Genomic DNA, 18,629 nt, shown 5'->3' on the forward strand with positions numbered 1-18,629 from the left:
GCAGCAGTATTGGATCCACCATTTTGAATTTTTCAGAACACCAGGTCAATTTTTGAAGCATATAGATAGACCAAAATTTTAAGCCCAAAAATAATATCTAGGTTTTAATGATTTTTTGTCGCTTAGGTGGCCTGGTTAACGTGGAATGTCCAATATATATAATACGTGTTATTACATTTGTGTATATTACGATAACATTTAAAAGTACATACATACATAGTTTTGTATGTGTGTTCATGCTCGTGTACATGGATACATAAAAATACAAATGTATATAAAGTTACTGTCAGACACATACATAGACATATACATATGTATATAAACTTATAAGTATGTACATGCAATTACAAATATAAATATACATACATATATTAATACACCGCAGTACGGTTCAAGTTCCAATGTCAAAGCAAACTCTTAAGTTCTGTCTCAATGGTGGAACTGTCAATAACTAATAAGCTTTCAAGAATTTTGTCATAAAAAAATTTATTTCAGATTTTGAAAGTAGTGTCTTATTATATCAACAAACTCATTATCTATTTTTAATTCTATTACAATAAAAAAAGCTTATCATGATGACTGTTTTATTATATAAACGATTCAAAACATAACCTTAAACTTCGGGTATCCTGTTGGTGAAACACATAAACGATACTAAAATAACGTGGACATTTCACGTTTGGGACATTATGTACTACTATCGGGACATGCATTCTCAATGGAGTTTAGCGTTAGGTATAACATTACGTGGTTAGTTATAATTATTTTAAATTGCTTCTTCTTAGGATAAAATTAAACAGAAAATGTTTGATAAGTAGGATACAAAGTATATAAATAACAATTTAAATGCTTATGTTATCTCCTAAATATTATTCGATATGAATTATTAAACAAAATTTCACCAATAATTGTTCAAGCGCCAGTACCTTTACCTTATACCCTGTTATACGTATGCACACCCCTACTTGCACAGGCGTCCACAATAATCCTCAGCTCCATTTCTCTCTCTCTCTCTCTCTCTCTCTCTCTTTCGAAGGTTCGTAGCTGTGTACAAAAAAATTCTTCCACTCCAGGTTTTTATTAGTTTTTTGTATATTTATACCTCCGTTGGAGTTCTTTCCAGTTGACATACATTCCTCGGAGCCCAGGACTAGCTCTCACCTCGCATTTTGGTGCTTGTGGCTTCCTGGTGCCCGTTGACAAGGTCTTTTGATTCCTGGTACTGTTCTAACCTCAGTGACTGCCGTCAGTGTTTTGTCGTCCTGATTTGGTGTCCCTGCGAGGTGCTGAGTATCGTCTCCACTACTCTAATACAGAGCTGCCTGCTGTGCACACACACGACACCCTGGTTGGAGGTGGATATGTTCCAGGTTGCTGTTGTTCCGGGAGGTCGCAGGATGTTGACTGCTAACTTTTGTTGATTGCCTTTTGCTGAGCAAGTGCTGGTGTTTCGAATTAGTGGTGCGTATTAACTGATCTGGTGTGACTTGCATGTCTGGCTATTTTGGCTCGACATCTCCTGGGACAACCTTGCTCAGTTAATGTGTAACCTTGACCTGTGGTTACATCTGGTAAAAGTTTTGATGATTTTTGAAATTTAACTTGATAGTGTTTTTATCAACGGTCGTACCACTATAGATATCACGATTTACGATTTCGATCGGGCACGCTTTAGTAAGCTTGATGTTTGTCAACCGTTCGATTGTCGGATGTCGTGTTTATATTTGTTTTCGGAGTAAATAAGATAGTAAGAGAAAAGGAGAGCGAGTATCTCGTACAAATGTTGTGTCTAGTTTAATGCATGTAACTTACTGTATATGTGTCTCGTGCAAGCCTTTTAATTGAATATATATGTGTCTCGTGCGAGCGTTTTATAGCTGCGTTTAGTATTCTATTGACTGAAATTCTGCCAGTTTTGCAAAATTAACTTTTTATGTTTTGTAGTTATTTTTTGTTACATACTTTTAAACGAACAGTCAAACTACTCAGTGCCCCAGGTGCTCTAGATCAGTTTCTAGTAGTGTCAGAATTTGTGCAACGTGTAACAGCGTTTACCGTAAGAGCTGTGCTTTACAATTACTCACTGTTAAAAGCACAGAGTCCTGTTGTACAAGAGAATTTAGGAATTTGGCTAGGAGTTTGGGATCGACCCGGCCGTGTGACCTATCACAGCTCCCTGTAGATTCACGCCCGCGTGCTTTTGATTCTGCTCGGTTATCGGGCGGCGCATTTATAGATTTATCTATTGCTGGACCTTCTGTGGCGATGCCCTCTGAGTTGGACCTTCCGTCTATGGCTGCGACTGCGGTGTCGGTTAATGGCGGTGACGTTTCTGCGGTGGGAAATCCTGGACGAACCGGCATCGCGACGCATGGGACAAATCGGGCTCATGAAAATCTTGGTGGTGATGGCCTCCTGATTGGCTGGGAGTCTTTTACGGACCAGCAGCAGTTTGCTGCCCAACTTAAGCACATGTCATCGGTGCATGCAATAGTGGAAAAGGTTAAGGCTGGTGTGAGCGCAAATACTAGGGAGATCGCGCAGCTTAGAGAAGAAAACGTGGGTTTACGCAAGGAGGTCCAGCGTCTTAGAGACTTGAGTAGGAGCACTACTGCGTCAAGGGAGTTAAAGGTGACTGGGGTGTCATCAGGTGCGGGTGTCGAATCGATCAAACTTGTTAAAAGACTTCTCACATTGCTGAACCTGCAGGGACTCTGTGCGGGTATACTAAGGGTGACTCCATTGCGGGCCATGAGGGCGGGTCAGGTCCTTCTGATGCTGAGCGGGGTGGGGGGAGCGTTTCGCTTATCTCATTTGCAGTAGAGTTACAATCAGATAGCAACATGGACTTTATTTTAAGAACTGCTAAAGACTTTGGCTACATAAAATTTTCACGATTGTTTGACAATATTGGCGGTAATAGTGTGATAAAACTATACGAGATGCTGCCCTCCTCCTTTCATGCTTTGCTTTTGAAGACGAAAGAGAGGGCCAAGGCACTGGGCTATGCGTACGTCTGGGCGCGCGGTGGGGAGGTGTATGTACAGCGAGGTGGCACTTCTAAGCGTCTAACCCTTTTCACCGAAGCTGATCTGTCGGCCTTGATGTGACTACCCAGACGGTGGCGTGAGGTGTCTATCAGGAGTGAGTCCTCTTTCATTTACATAGCTCATGTAAATGCAAATTCGATCCACGAGCATCTGCAACTTTTGTCTCACTATTTATCGCATTACGACATCGATGTCCTTTTGGTTTCAGAAACATGGCTAACACTAAATCATTGTTCGTCCCTCTTTAACATCCCCGGGTACGATCTGGTGCGCAACGATAGATGTTTGAGAGCGCCCGTCGGTAGACGTCCGTACATGCAGGGTGATGGAGTTACATGTTACGTGCGCAATACCTTTCGCTATGGTATTGTTTCGCCCCCCCCCCCCAAGATCACTAGACTAAACGAGACGGAGTACATAATTTTGGACCTTAGCCTCACACCTGGATCGCGCGTTCTGATGGCTTCAGTTCATCGACGCCCTAAGAGTAATGTGTTATCCGAATTTTTTAGTACTTTTCAGCGTGTGGCTACCGGATTTTAAGGCGCTATTATTGCTGGTGATTTGAATTCGGACCTCCTAAGCAATGATTATTACCGGACGCATTTTTGTGGCCTCCTTACTGAAAATTCCTTGTATGCTGTCGCTTTTGGCGCTACGCATCACTGCGCTACCAACGATACCTGGCTCGATGTTGTACTGGTGGATTTTGAGCATAGAGTGAGCTCATTTTGGTCATCTGACGCCCCGTGTATAAATGGTCATGATTTTCTATGTGTCGACTATGATATTTCAGCGCCTCTTATATTAGTGAAAAATACCATACGCGATTTTCGGAGTTTTAATGGAGAAGCATTTTGTATGAATATTCCTTCGCGGCTGACGAGCGTGGAGATGGCCAGCTTGCCTCTAGATGTCAATCTTCTGGTGAATGATTTTAGTAGTGTCGTGCTCCATCTCCTCAATGCCCATGCCCCTGTGGTGCAGCGCAGCACCCGTCACATACCTGCCCCATGGTTCAGCCCGTAATTAAGAGCTCGTTGCAAGAGTTGTGAAAGACTATACAAGGAAGTAAGGAGGATGTGATGTGCCGAGAGGCTTGCGGAATATCGTTGCGTGAGAGCTCAATTAAAGACTTAGCGGCAGCGCGTGATGACCAGCTCCAGCGCTCACTTGAGGAATCGCGCGACTCAGCAACTTGTTGGAGATTGTTGCACGAATTCGGTTTGCTGGGTGGTACCTTTGATTCTCCGCTGACTCGTATCGCACCTGAGGTACTGTCGTGTCATTTCTCTGACGTCACATATGTGCGCCCGCCGTGCGGTATCAGTGAGCTCCAGCACATTTTAGCTGCCATCCCGGCTGATGGAGTGAGCTTTTCGTTCCAACCCGTATCTTCATTGGAGGTTCACCAGGCTATAGCCATCTGTATGACGCGAGCTAAAGGCCGTAGTTTTGACGGCCTATCATTATCTTATTTTCGTGGCTGCTTATCTATCGTAGTTCTCTTCTTAACGTCTGTTTTCAACCAATCTTTTGCAACATGTAGTTATCCAATTGAATGGAAGAAGTCGGTTATTGTTCCTTTGGCAAAGATTCCCCGGCCAGCCAGCCCTGATGACGTGAGACCCATTGCGAACCTGGGCCACTTTGCGAAAGTATTTGGTGTGATAGTTGCGCAAAGAGCTTCTTTCTACCTTGAAAGCCATAATTTAATATCTCCGATGCAGTCTGGGTTCAGATGCCATCGTAGCACGCAGTCGGCGCTCCTGAAGATTACCGAGGACACTCGTCAGGGTATAGAGCGTGGTATGATAACTGTTCTTGTTTTATTCGATTTTCGAAGGGCGTTTGATTCGAATGATCATGCTGTGCTTTTGCGTACCATGGTTGGTATCGGCTTCTCTGCTGATACTATTAAGTAGTTCCACTCATATTTATCGAGTTGGTCTCACACCATGCTGACGTTAAACGGGGTTTCCACGGACTTCTTGCCTAGTAACTCGGGAATACCGCAGGGATCCTCCACGGGACCTATCGTTTTTCTTATTTTTATTAATTCTGTGCTGTCGGTGCTGCGTCATAGTACGCATAGGACTTGCGTTATTACTTTGTTTATTATGAATAATGAAAGCGACCAGTAAGCGCCATGGGTTGTGTAGAGATAGGCGCTTGCGTCAGTAGTTCATTCATTATAAATATTTAAAGTGACCAGTAAGCGCCCTGGGTTGTGTGGGGATGGGCGGTTGCGTTATTATTTTCTTTATTACAAATAATGAAAGCGACCAGTAGACGTGTCAGTACGTACAAAATACTTACTACAGGGATACCAGGTTACTTACATGATCTCTTCCCCGCGGTAAATGAGGAACTGAGGCGTTCCGAGAGGCGCGTTCTCTCTTCACTTGAGATATCTCGTGCGGCTCTTGTCTCTTATGGGCAATTGTTTTCGCAATTGGCTATGCAGTTTTGGGACAGTATTCCAGTGCGCATTAGGTTGGCTAAGCCCCTGCCCGTATTTAAGAGCTCTTTGCACGAGTATCTATTACTTAATGAGAATTAACATGGCACGAGGCTTGTTCTTGCAATTTTATAATCCGATAGTAAACTAGCTTAAGTTCGAATAAAATTTGTTTGTTATACATTTTCTTTCATGTTAATAACTGCATTCAAGCACTATTAGTTCTTTAGCAGTTTGTTTGTGATTAGAGATTATTCTGTTTTGCATTCGTTTGTACATTTATTTGCGCCTGTATTTCTGTAACAATTGATTGTAACACTATTGTACATATTATTTTGAAATACACTAATTTGTAATCATGGTGATTTACCATTCGGGTGTTTCACCCTTGTCATGAATAAATACCTTTTTAATCAAAATCTCTCTCTTTCTTTCTCTTGCTCAGAATACGTGTGGACTGTGGAATCTCACTATTTTTTATAAAGTCAGTTTTTCTGGGTTACATTTATCTACCCAGGCTCAGCGTAAGAACTATAGCTTCAAAAATATCAGCATTTCTTGTAGTAAAGTTGCAGGTAAAAAATAAAAAAATGTTTCTCTTATAAAGTCTGAGAGTGATTTAGCTGTGTGAATCAAATTTTAGTGGCATGGTGTTATGAAAATTTATCTTAAAAAATATCATAATGTGGTTAACAAACATTTTCTAAGAAAGTGGTATCTTAGTTAAAAAAAATTGCATTTAAGTAAAAAGCAAATAGATAACTTCTTTCAAAAAAGCACTGAATTAAGAGCGAAAAAAAATTTAGTATGTATCACAATCACTTAATCTATAAGAATGTTTTGATTTTTTAGTGAAACTGAATTTACAGGGAATTGCTTTACCACTTTGGTAAAATATTCAAATTTTGTGACCATACTCTTTTAGTAGGTAGAAGAACAATAGTTCGTTGCAAAACTCACTCGTTTCACTGTAGTTATTACAGTTAAATAGCAAAAGAGTTTACTTTTTATATATTTTAATATTTTATTGTTAATTCCCTTGTAAAAAAGTAAATTACTTAAAAACTTGCATGGATATAATGATATGAACTACAATAATAAGTTATGTTAAACAATTGAGAAAAAATTTCTTGAGCTTACTGTTTGTCTTTCACTTTGACAATGAGAACAAGGTAATAAAATAAATGTCTTTGAAACTCCTGCTCGAAATACTAACTCTGAGGCAAATAACAGAGCTTCAAATATATCTTCACTTCCATTACCAACAGGTATATGATCGAAGTAGGCAGAGAAGTTTTTAATGTTCTGTATGAATATGTTGTTACTCATACGAAAATTTCGAGGCTTACTATAGACTCCATCTCCTCCAAATATTACCAAGCTCCAACGAGTATTGTGCAGTTTATTTTGAATTAAATTTTCATCAATAGACATGATCAGCTCATCTATATTGCGATTTTGTCTCATTTTACGGTTACATTCTTTTGCTTCAACAATAAAAACAACGTCCGTTGACATTGGTACTGCTTCCCCTATACATGAACAAAACAAATAAAAGGCATTATCACTATTAATTTCAAAGATATAATTCATTACTAACATCAATATTTATAGTAATACTAGGGCATATTAAGCCAGTTTGACCACTCTCAGTACATTAATAAAGCCTTGGCTACCATAATGTAACAGATACTTTTTTGTCTCACAAACAAATTGGTCACAATTAAAAAACTACTAGTTTTTTATCATATGCTTTTACAATATGTTCAGTAATTAGTAAATTTTCTTACAACAATACAGTTTGGTTTTCAAAATGTTTTGAAAAGAAATTTTTGCGTAAATTGTTTTGCTTGATAATGAAAAAAAGACCTACTTTGCTTTGTACGGTAAAAAACATAAAAGTAAAACTAGAAACAAAAAGAATGCCTATCAAAACTCTTCAGAGTAGAATAGTATTTTTCAGACTGATTGCTGGGAGAATTTTTTTTGAGCTACAAGAGTACAATAAAGTCAGATATACTTAATAGACGTGGGGATTAGGAATGCGTAAAAATCAGGATTTTTTTTTTGATAAAGCGTTTTTATAGCATTGTATCGAGTAAGGGAGGTCCCTAATTGAATTACGTTAACGAATGAGCGATATTTTTGCGAAACAACATTAACCGCAAAAACTATAGGTTGGATCGATTATGGTTCTCATTAAGATTTTGTACATTAAAAAATAACAATACAACACAACACTGATCGCAATTTGCTGACAAGTGTGATTCAAATTTTGGATCAGTGATAATACAAGGCCTAATCAATGAGAAAAAAACACCAAATACAAGTAACTGACTTATTAGTTTACAAATTTTGTAATTGATTCATCAGGAATTTCACCAATCGATTTTTAATATTATGTATTAGTTTGTTAGTTGAAATTTCGAAAGTGGTACACAGTATTGAGATTTAACAATTAATATGCAAGTAAAATTATTAACTCATTCATACGATCTACTCTGTACTGGCGCACAAACAACATTTATACAAGCATTCTAACAACGAAGCTGGCCAGATTACATGCTAAAACCATGTGACGCAACTTTATACTTCCAGTAGAGGCGTTGTAATACCTACGTATACATGTTAAGGAATCACTGGTTGTATGGACAAATATGCATAATGAAGATGCATTTTGAACCTAATATACATATGTATATATATATATATATACATATATATATATATATATATATATATATATATATATATATAATGTTTTATATTTATAACAATAGATACGAGAAAAATAAACTAATTTTTGTTACTCTGAAAAAAGTAGAGTTTATTTAATAATTATTATACAATATTTACAATATTTACAGCGTAATTTTACCTGAAAAAAGTAGAGGAACGAAAATATAAGTCTATTATCTCTATTGTATTTTATATTTTACACTGAAGACTGTAATTTTATATTTCACTTGCTTCTTGATCCTTATTTGTTCGCACTACCTTTCTCTCTGAGTTTATATCTGTTACTACTCCTTTTCCTCTCTCTTCTCTATTGTTTCACTTCTTACCTTCAATATCCTTACCCCCTCTATCAATCACCTATCAAAGGACACGCTTTATTTGTATTTAAAGAGAGTATACTTTCTTTACATCTCCCCCCCTCCGTATGAGCCGAAAATTGGAACATCTCATTGCATTTTGTTTTATTTACATTTCTTTCTCACTAAAATCGTCGTCATTTAGTTCCATATTCGTTGGAACCAATTTTGTTATGTGAAATAAATCTGGTTTTCTATTTTTTTCTGTTTTTATTTGATATATAGACTCTGAAATTTTATTTATTATTTCATAAGGTCCAATTCGTAATCTATCCATTTTTCTCCTATTTAGTCTGTTTCCATTTTCTATATATACTAGATCTCCAATTTTAAATATATGATTTTTTCTGTTTTTATCAAATATTTTCTTGTTATAATTGTGCGATTTAATGGTATTTTCTATTGCTGTTTGTCTATTCTTTAGCCAGATGTCTTTGTTATCTATTGTTATTAATTCTTGAGGTGTTATGCTTACATCAGTCCCATCTAGTAAATATTGCGGTGTGAATCCTGTAACAGAATGTTCTGTCTCATTATACTTTTTTATACATTCATGAGCTATTGATGTCCAAGCTTTTTTATTTTGGTTTTCGTTTAATTTGCACCTAATTTTATTAACTATTGTTTGATTGAGTCTTTCATTTAATCCGTTAGAAAATGGCGCATTAACAGCTGTAAAAACTATTTTGATATTATTGTGTTCCAAAAAATCTTTGAAATCTTTTGAGTTTATTCCTGGGTACTGATCTGACAAAATCATTTCTATTTGTTCAGTATCTATTATTTTTCTTACTAGTTTAATAAAGTCACTTGCCGTTTGTGTCTTAGATGTTATTATATAAGCATACCTGGTAAAGTGATCTACTAGGAGGTGTAAATATTTTTTTGTTGATCTATTTCCTCCAAATCCACCAATGGTATCTATTGAGACAATTTCAAAAGGTTTTTTTGCTGGGCCTAAATGTGACATTTGGCCGTATTTAAGTTGACCTCTTGATTTATTTTCTATACATATTTTACATTCTCTACATGTTTTGATTATATTTTTTGTTAAATTCTTCGCTGTGTAGTTTGTGCTTATTCTAGTCATCATTTGTTTTATTCCAATATGAAACCATTCTTTGTGTATTTTTTTAATCAATTTTTTACTAAACTCTTCTGATAGTATTATTTTTTCTTTTTTTCTACTCTTTTTATAAAAAATTTCATTTCTTTTTATTAACATTTTATTTGATTTTTGTATTTCTTTGTTTTTTTCTTGATCTATTTTGATTTCATCTATTTCTATTAAATTTATTATTCTTAAAAATTCTTCGTTATTTATTTCTGGTTCTAATACCGGATTTCGGCTAAGACAGTCTGCTTCTATATTTTCTTTTCCTGGGATATATTTTATTGTAAAATCATATTGCGATAAATAGTAAGTTAAATCACCTAGTTCTTCGTCTGTTCTTACTTTAATATTTAGATTTTCTAATGGTTTATGGTCTGAATATACTATAAATTTTTTTCCAATAAGCCACAGCTGCCAATATTTTATTGCTTCTTTTATAGCCAAACATTCCAAATATATTGCTTTTTTTTTCTTTTGTGTTTCTGTTAGTTTTTTTGAAAAATATGCTATCGGTTTATCTTTTCCATCAAATTGTGTTTGTTTAAACACTGCTGCTATTCCTTCTATTGATGCATCTGTGTACAGTTTTATTTCTAAGTTTGGGTCAAATATCTCTAAAATTGGTTTTGAGCACAGTAACTTTTTTGTTTGTTGAAATGATTTTTCACATTCCTCTGTCCATATAAATTTTTCATTTTTCCTAAGTAATTTGTGGAGTGGGTCTAATAATATCGCACTTTTCGGAATATATTCATGATAAAAGTTTATTTTGCCTAAAAATTGTCTAATATTTTTTTGGGTTCTTGGTTGTGGAAAGTTTTCTATTGCTATTAAATTATCTTTTATTGGACGAACGGTATTATTTTCTATTATGTGTCCGAGATACTTTGCAGAATTTGAACCAAATGTACATTTTTTAAATTTTAATCGAAATCCTTCTTTTAATATTGCGTTTAAAACTTGTTTGATGTGTTCTATATGTTTTTCAAAAGTTGGTGAAAATATAAGTATATCATCTATGTAATTTTCTGCAAAATTTTTTAAATTATTTTTTTTTAAAATGTTGCTTAGTATTCTTTGGAATATTGCTGGTGCTGTTTTTAAGCCAAACGGAAGGCAAGTCCATTGGTAGTGTCCATCTTGTGTAATAAAACCAGTTTTATTTCTATCTTCAATTCTAAGAGGTATTGACCAAAAAGCCGAATTTATATCTAGGGTGGTGAAAAATTTACAGTTTCTTGTTTTTGTTATTAAATCTTCGATTAGTGGGAAAGGTTGTGCTTGCGGTACAATTAATTTATTTAGGTCTCTAAAGTCTATGCATAGTCTTGATTTCTTATTTTCTTCTTTTTTAAATGCTAGAGTAACAGGTGCTGCAAAAGGGCTGTACGATTCTTCTATTAATTTTTTTTCAAGTAATTTTGCTACTTGTTGTTCTATCTCTTTTTTATCTTCTATTGTATACTATATGGTCTTTTGCTACAGTATTTTTCTTCTATTAAATCTATTCTTGCTTCATAATCTTTAACTGTCCCTATGTCATATTTGTTTTTTGCAAAGACTGAATTGTATTTCTTAATTATATTTTTTATCTCTTTCTTTTTACTATTTTCTAAATGTTCTAATCGTAAATCGCTTTCCTCTTCTGTCACATGCTCATTAAAGTTTATTTTTACTTCCGTAACCTTTTCTGTTGAATTCTGTTTTATATGTTGATCTTTTTCTTTGATTATTTTTTTCTTTTGGGAAATATTTAAATTCTCATCTTGTATAAGTCTAAATTTTTTTATCATATCTAAACCTATTATAATATCCTCAAAGTCTTCTCTTTCCACTATATCTAAGTCTATTTCTTCTTCTATTTCGAATATTTTTACTTTCACTTTTATTAAGCCTTTTGTTTCGCTGACACCATTGACTGACTTCAAATATATTTTGTTTACATTTTTTTCTTCTTCTTGTATTTTAACTATTCTTTTATTTATTAATGATATCTGAGCCCCGGAATCATATGTTCCTATAACCCTCAATTTATTATTTAACAATATTGGTATTTTAATCAATGGTGTCTCTATTCGTTTTTTTCTTCTGTATATAAATCTGCATTTATTCTTTCATTTGCCCCAACTACTCTTGTTTTATCTTTATTCTTAAACCAACATTTTTCTTCAGGATGGAATCTGTTGGATTTTCCTATTTTCTCACATATTTGACACGGTTTTTTTTCTTCATTTTTATGTTTATAATTGTATCTATTATCATTTTTCTTGCTTATAATTTTTTTGTTCAAACTTTCATGTTTTCTTATTTCATTTATTAATATTGTTGAATCTACACATTCTTCTTTATCTAATTTATTTCTTATCCATTCTGGCAGACCCATTACTATCAACGCTATTATTGTCTTTTTTCCCATGTTTGGGTCCACATTTATTAATAATCTTTCTTTTTTTATCGCATATTCTGTTAATGAACCTTCATAATATTTATAGGACAATGCATATATAGATGAATTCCAACTTCTATCTGCAAAAGTTTTTAGAAATTTTTCTTTCCATTCTTGCCAGTTATTATTTATTTTTAATTCTGTTTGTGCTGTATAATGCCAGTCCATGCAGGCTTTATCTAAAAATAATCTTAAAATTTCAATTTTTGTATTATCTTCAATAATTTCAAATCTTTCACATTCTTTTTCAAATGTATTCATCCATTGAGTTATATTCGTCTGTTTTTCATTAAATTTTTCTAAAATAAATTTTTCTGATATATTTTTTAAGTTCAGCTTGCTATTATCTTTTTGTTTGTTTGTTAATAATTGTTCTATCAAGTTGTTTATGTCTACAGGATTTTCTATTATTTTTTTTTCTTTTTCAATTTCGTTTAAATATACATTCTTAAATTGAAAATTTCCTATTTCATCTATATATACTTTTGCTAACTCATCATCTAATCCTATCCATAACTTCTGTTGTGTACCCCTTTTAGCGTTACTTTTAAATTTAATAAATACCTCTGTTTTCTTGACTTCTGTGTGATTGTCTATATTTTGATATTGCCGTGGTATAGCATACTGTATTCCTTTTTCCGTTTCGATGAAGGTTATATTTGTTATGTTTGTTTTGCTATCACTTGGTGAGGAAACAACTTCAAAATTAAATCTTAATTTTGGCATTTTTGTTATCTTGAGACAATATTTTCGTTCTATAATGTTTTATATTTATAACAATAGATACGAGAAAAATTAACTAATTTTTGTTACTCTGAAAAAAGTAGAGTTTATTTAATAATTATTATACAATATTTACAATATTTACAGCGTAATTTTACCTGAAAAAAGTAGAGGAACGAAAATATAAGTCTATTATCTCTATTGTATTTTATATTTTACACTGAAGACTGTAATTTTATATTTCACTTGCTTCTTGATCCTTATTTGTTCGCACTACCTTTCTCTCTGAGTTTATATCTGTTACTACTCCTTTTCCTCTCTCTTCTCTATTGTTTCACTTCTTACCTTCAATATCCTTACCCCCTCTATCAATCACCTATCAAAGGACACGCTTTATTTGTATTTAAAGAGAGTATACTTTCTTTACATATATATATATATATATATATATATATATATATATATATAGTAGCGTAACGTATCCAGTAGCCTAGGAGCGCTACAAGGTATGTTTAAAAAAGAGACGAAGCTTTGGCAATAGCGATGGCGCTATTATTTACTCCAAACTTAATTTTTGTTGATATGCCTAATGTATTTTTATTTTATTAGGCCTTTTTCATCAACAGTGTGATATCAGCTAGTTTGTTTTAAGTCACAGTAGTCAACACACATCGTTGGGACTGTTGCGTGGGAACTCTTAGTGGAGAAGTGATAAAGAGCTTGCCTACCACCTGTTGGGCTATGGTTTGAGACCCTGCTTAGCCACTTTTTGCAAGTCTCTTTGTTGTATTTCTCGTGTATCCCAATGACTGAGAGAGCTCTCATAAGCTGCTGGGTGCTATGCGTACCGTGCAATGCTGATAGTAAAGAGCAACGTGGTTTCTAAAACTGAGGTGTAATGCGGTTGTGCCGGTGGGCGGAACGGTGAGAATCAACGGAGCCTCGAAGGAGGCGAGATGGGCAACCTTTATAGTGAAATCAACCCATAAATTATTATTGCTACGAAATATTGTACAGTGTATATATGGCTAGTAAATACTGACTTAGACTTAGTCTATATGTAGCGTAGTTAAAGTAAAAATGTCTGCTCAACGCTTAATTTGAATATGAATAAAAATTGAAGATCCTCAATACAATTAATGTACTTAGTTAACTCTGTAGTTATGGAAATTAAAAATTCAATTTAGTGTGATGGTTTGAATAATGGTTAAACGACACTTAAAGACGTTTTAATACCATATCTTTGTCTTTATAAGTGCACAGAAAAAGAGTTGGGAGAGGTGCTATCTCATAACAGATGGCTGCTGCACGAACCACGCAGAGCGCAGAGCTCCGTTGGCGTTGACTAGAGGCTCTCCGTTGTGGGAAAGCTACGCTCCCACTTTTGGTACGGTAGCAGCGCCAGCTTAGTGAGAGTGCTTCTGCCATGTAAGAAGTGGTAAAGTAACTCTACTATACGTTATGTGATACATACGCTCTCACTACTGGGAGAGTTGCTCAGTGCATAGATACTTATGTTGTGTATACATATAAATGAACTATAAACTCATGGTGTATACATTTCTCTCTCTTTCTCTCTCTTTTTCTCTACACACATGAGATAGTTCTTTAATTTTTTTTTGTGCAAATTATATTTTAAATATACAGGCTTTTTCCACCTTTTCTAAAGATAACCGATTTCTCATTCATATATTACCAGAATAATTGGTGATTCTGATGTATATTGATAAATTGCTTACATGCACACATAAATAAACACATAAGCTGCTTCTTTTCATCTTCGTCAAAATAATAACCAAAAGTTTAATGCATCAGGTGTTGTTGCACTCAAAGAAGAGCTATATTAAAGTGATTAGCTTTCTCTGTCGATATGAAAGCCTTTGTCTCAGATATTAAGTACAGTAACTGCACCATACGAAGCAACAGCGCTACTGCATGAGTGGGGCAGTAGCTCTCCCACTTTTGAGGGCAGCCACGGTACGCTATGGGAGAGGTGCTCTCCGAAAAGTAGAAAAGCACTGAAATCAATGTGAGAGAACGCTGCTGTATTACCACACGCACAGCACCTCCACCAACTCTTTCTCCGTGTGGTGAGCACGAGTTAAGGGCGTTGCCCTTGATTTTTATTTCTAAAGCTTGTTTTCATCTTTAAATGAATTTTAAAAGTGTATGCATATAGTGCCATTGTATTGAAAATAATTTGTGAGTACCACTGTCTTTTCTACTCTATTTTGTCTGTTTTGTTTAAAATTAAAACTTGCCAAGCTAACCTCAAACGTATAACTTTGGTTTTGTTTTTATTATGGCTCGCTCAAAAGTATAATAACATTGATTTAAACCTTAAGGGTTTACTCTACTAATATTTTTTTTTCACCATCGAAAAATTATCTACTTGTGTAATTTTTAACATTTTTTGTGGGATTTTTTCATGACTGTTCCATATAATAAGTGTTAAACTACTTTTTTTTGGTCTCATATGTCTCTTCTTTAAGTGTTATAACATATGCTTGAAAACAAGTGAGTTCAGGTTACTGGAATCTAACATATTTCTAAGTTTTATCAATTTCTGTAATAATTTACATAAACAGGATTACGTTTTTAAGGGTAATTGAAAGATAATTGCAGTTTTCTTCATTAATAACAAGATTATTTTACGTATTAACACAGTTGAACAAATTTATAACATAAATAACAATTCTCTTAGAAAAAGGAGAATTATCCAATAATACTTTTTTAGATTATTAACTGAGCCTACATTTGGGGATGTACCTCAGACCTCAAGGAGATGAATAAATAATAAAATGATAGATAAATAAGAACAAAACCCTGTTTTTTATTTTTTTGACGTAGTGTCATGAGTAAAAGACATAATGATTAGTTTAAGTGATTAACCTATCGCTCAATAAAACAGCTATGTGAAATTTATATCATGCTACACATCTATAATGTTAACATTATATAATTAATAAGATAATAAATTTTACTATTTCTTGGGTGCATTTGACTCAGAGATCTGGATACTTTAGAGTTAAACATTAACAATTAATTTTTTTATATGTGCCATGTAAAGATAAATGTATCAATATAATTTGTATACCTCTTTGAGTAATATTCAATCTATACAAATATTAGAATCATTTTCCGATATACCTATTGAAATCGAGCATGAGGTTAGAACAGCTCAAAAATTTAGAATAGGAACTTATCTAAGCCTACGGTGCGAGTAAATGTACGGCTCCTCGGTAGCTCCAGTGGTAGAGAAACTGTGTACTAAACAGGAGGTTGTATGTTGACATCTGGGGAGGATATTTTTCTTGTTCTTGCTTAACATAAAAAAAAAAGTCTAATTTATTTTCTAATTTGCCTCTGGGTGATTCCTGATTTCATCCTGTCTGTAACAATTTTTTCTGTAGCAGTTAATTGAGAAATTGTTTAGTAATAAATAAATTGCAGATCGTTTTTAGGATGTTATAATTAATAAATTACGTACGTAATAAATAATGTAAAAACAAAAAAAAACTAAGAATAGCATTCTACATAAAAAATCCTTCAAAAGTATTTTTTTTTAAATGTTCTTAGTTCGATAAAATTATTAACTATTTGTACACATTGATTCAGTCTTATGAAAGTATTGTAAATGACTTTGTACAGGCATGTTTTTATATAAATTTAGTATCAAGTAAACTGTTAATAAACTATTAACTACTATAGTTGACTGTAGCTGGCTTGCACATACTTCATTTATATCCAATTTTTTTGACTTGGACGTCTATAAATAACTGAAAAAAGTTATTTTCTGTCACCATTTTCAGTTCTAGCATTAGAAATTCAGGTGTGTTATCATATTGCCGAACTAATTATATGGGTATGCGTTCCAAGAAGTATGATTCAACAAAGGATGCTATTTTACCTCTTCCTTTTTCTAATCTGTCAAGACCATACATGTTACATCCATCAATTTCTGTTGGCCTATCAGTGTCGAAATCGCCTAAAAAATTTTTCTCGATGCCTTCAGCGTATTAATTTGATGTAAGCTGAGATTCAAGGGTACTTAAATGTTGTTTTAGCTGATTAATGATTATGTAGGATATTCGTAGTTCATTCTGTGGTGATGTGATGTCTGGACAGAATTGCTTGTTTGATTGATTTATCGTGTCTGTATTGGGTGTGAGATAAGAGTAGCATTTCAGAGGTAGTAGTACTTACTTCCTTATTATGTATATAACTAAACTAGAAATACTTTGCTTGGTGCATAAGCACTTAGCATCATATTGTTAGGCATGCGTAATCCAGGTATTTAGCTTAAATCGTTGCTTTGCGTAATTGGTCGTACATTGGCTTATATTAGCGCCTGACAACTCGCATTATACCCCATTTAACGATATAGTTCGTAGTGTCAGTCATATTTGACTAGTCTAGTATTTTCTTTAAAATGTGGGCACATTCTAATCATATCGCTTAGTGTTTTGCACGGAAGATTGTGCTCCTCCTGAACTTAACGATGTATGGTGTTGCCACAGCTATTATGGACGATAATGTTTTCATCGACTCCAATCTTATTGAAATTGGATACCAGGACTTTCAAACCTATGTTAGGCTTAAGCTCTAAATTCTCCAGTACAGTACGCACTGAAGACCACATAAAGGATTTTCTCATCACTTTGCTGGTGATCTAGGGTTGGATAGGTCAAATAACATAAAGGCGTCTAAGCTATCAAGTATTTTGTCAATTCCTTTCGTTCCATTAATGCTGGCACTTTTGCCATTAATGTACGAGGAAAGACACTGGATCGTCAGGTTAGATGAGTTGATAAAGTGTTTTTTCTCACTTCTTTTGGTTGTTGGATTATGCAATGCACTACGAACAAGCTTATTGCTTGGGTTAAGATTATTGTAAAGTTAAATAGACCAGACTTTTCATGCATCAATGCATGGATTTGAGAAAAAAAGACTATGCAAACATAAGAGATTTCTAGAACTGTATTTTTATAATTTATGCCATCCACTACGATCTATTTTAAGCACAGTCATAATAAAAAAATGAAAAAGTCAAGAAATATGTTTTGATAGTCAGCTTGAGAAATTCAAAAAATCTCAATGCAGTGCAGTTAGCAGATACAAAATTATCAGGATTTAGATACAGAAGTTTTTTTTTTTTTAAGAAAGAAAATCAGTTTTAGTGAAAAGACAGTAGAAATAATGTATTTTTTTCCTTGCCAACTTTTTAAGCTTTATTTCTTGTTTAAAGAGGTTCAGGAGTAATGATAAAATGCAGAGATCACAATAATAAAGAGTATTCTTGATAGTCTGGAATACGTAGAACTTATATAAATTTTTTAAATATTTGTTATAGGTCATTTTTAAAAGAATTATACAACCGAAAATCTTGTGATTAACATAGGTTTTTTTGTAAAGTAACCTCTTTGTCTTGCTTAAATGGACAAAGCTTTTTGGAAAATGCAAAGGTATTGAATAAAATCTACCTACAAGTTAATTATTGTTTAATTATTCGGTGAGCAAAATTTAAAGGCTTATTGAAGTACATTTTAAACAATGCAAACGTTCAACGCAAGGAATATATTGAGTTTGTGGGGTGTAAGAGGGATTGCGCGGTAAAGTAAGCCAAGCTACGCGGGCAGAGGGGACCCTCCCATCCTCGTCCCTTTGAATGATACTCCCAAACGTCCTTCAATAAAACTTACTTGAAATTAAAAGTTTTTTCAATAACATTATTTTATGG

General features: G+C 33.9%; 1 protein-coding gene across 1 annotated transcript in view; it reads right to left on the reverse strand.

Annotated features, from left to right (window-relative positions):
- Nucleotides 1–18,629, reverse strand: part of Apoltp (Apolipoprotein lipid transfer particle) — a 2,496,658-nt gene that overhangs the window by 315,435 nt on the left and 2,162,594 nt on the right. The window contains exon 34 of the mRNA XM_089596186.1: nt 6,652–7,043. Within this exon, the coding sequence (XP_089452312.1) occupies nt 6,652–7,043 (392 nt within the window). The remainder of the gene's footprint in view (nt 1–6,651; nt 7,044–18,629) is intronic.

Source organism: Copidosoma floridanum, unplaced genomic scaffold, assembly GCF_036245765.1.
Source record: "Copidosoma floridanum isolate Cflo_tuat_1 unplaced genomic scaffold, Cflo_Japanese_pri ptg000004l, whole genome shotgun sequence".
NCBI classification, from domain to species: Eukaryota; Metazoa; Arthropoda; class Insecta; order Hymenoptera; family Encyrtidae; genus Copidosoma; species Copidosoma floridanum.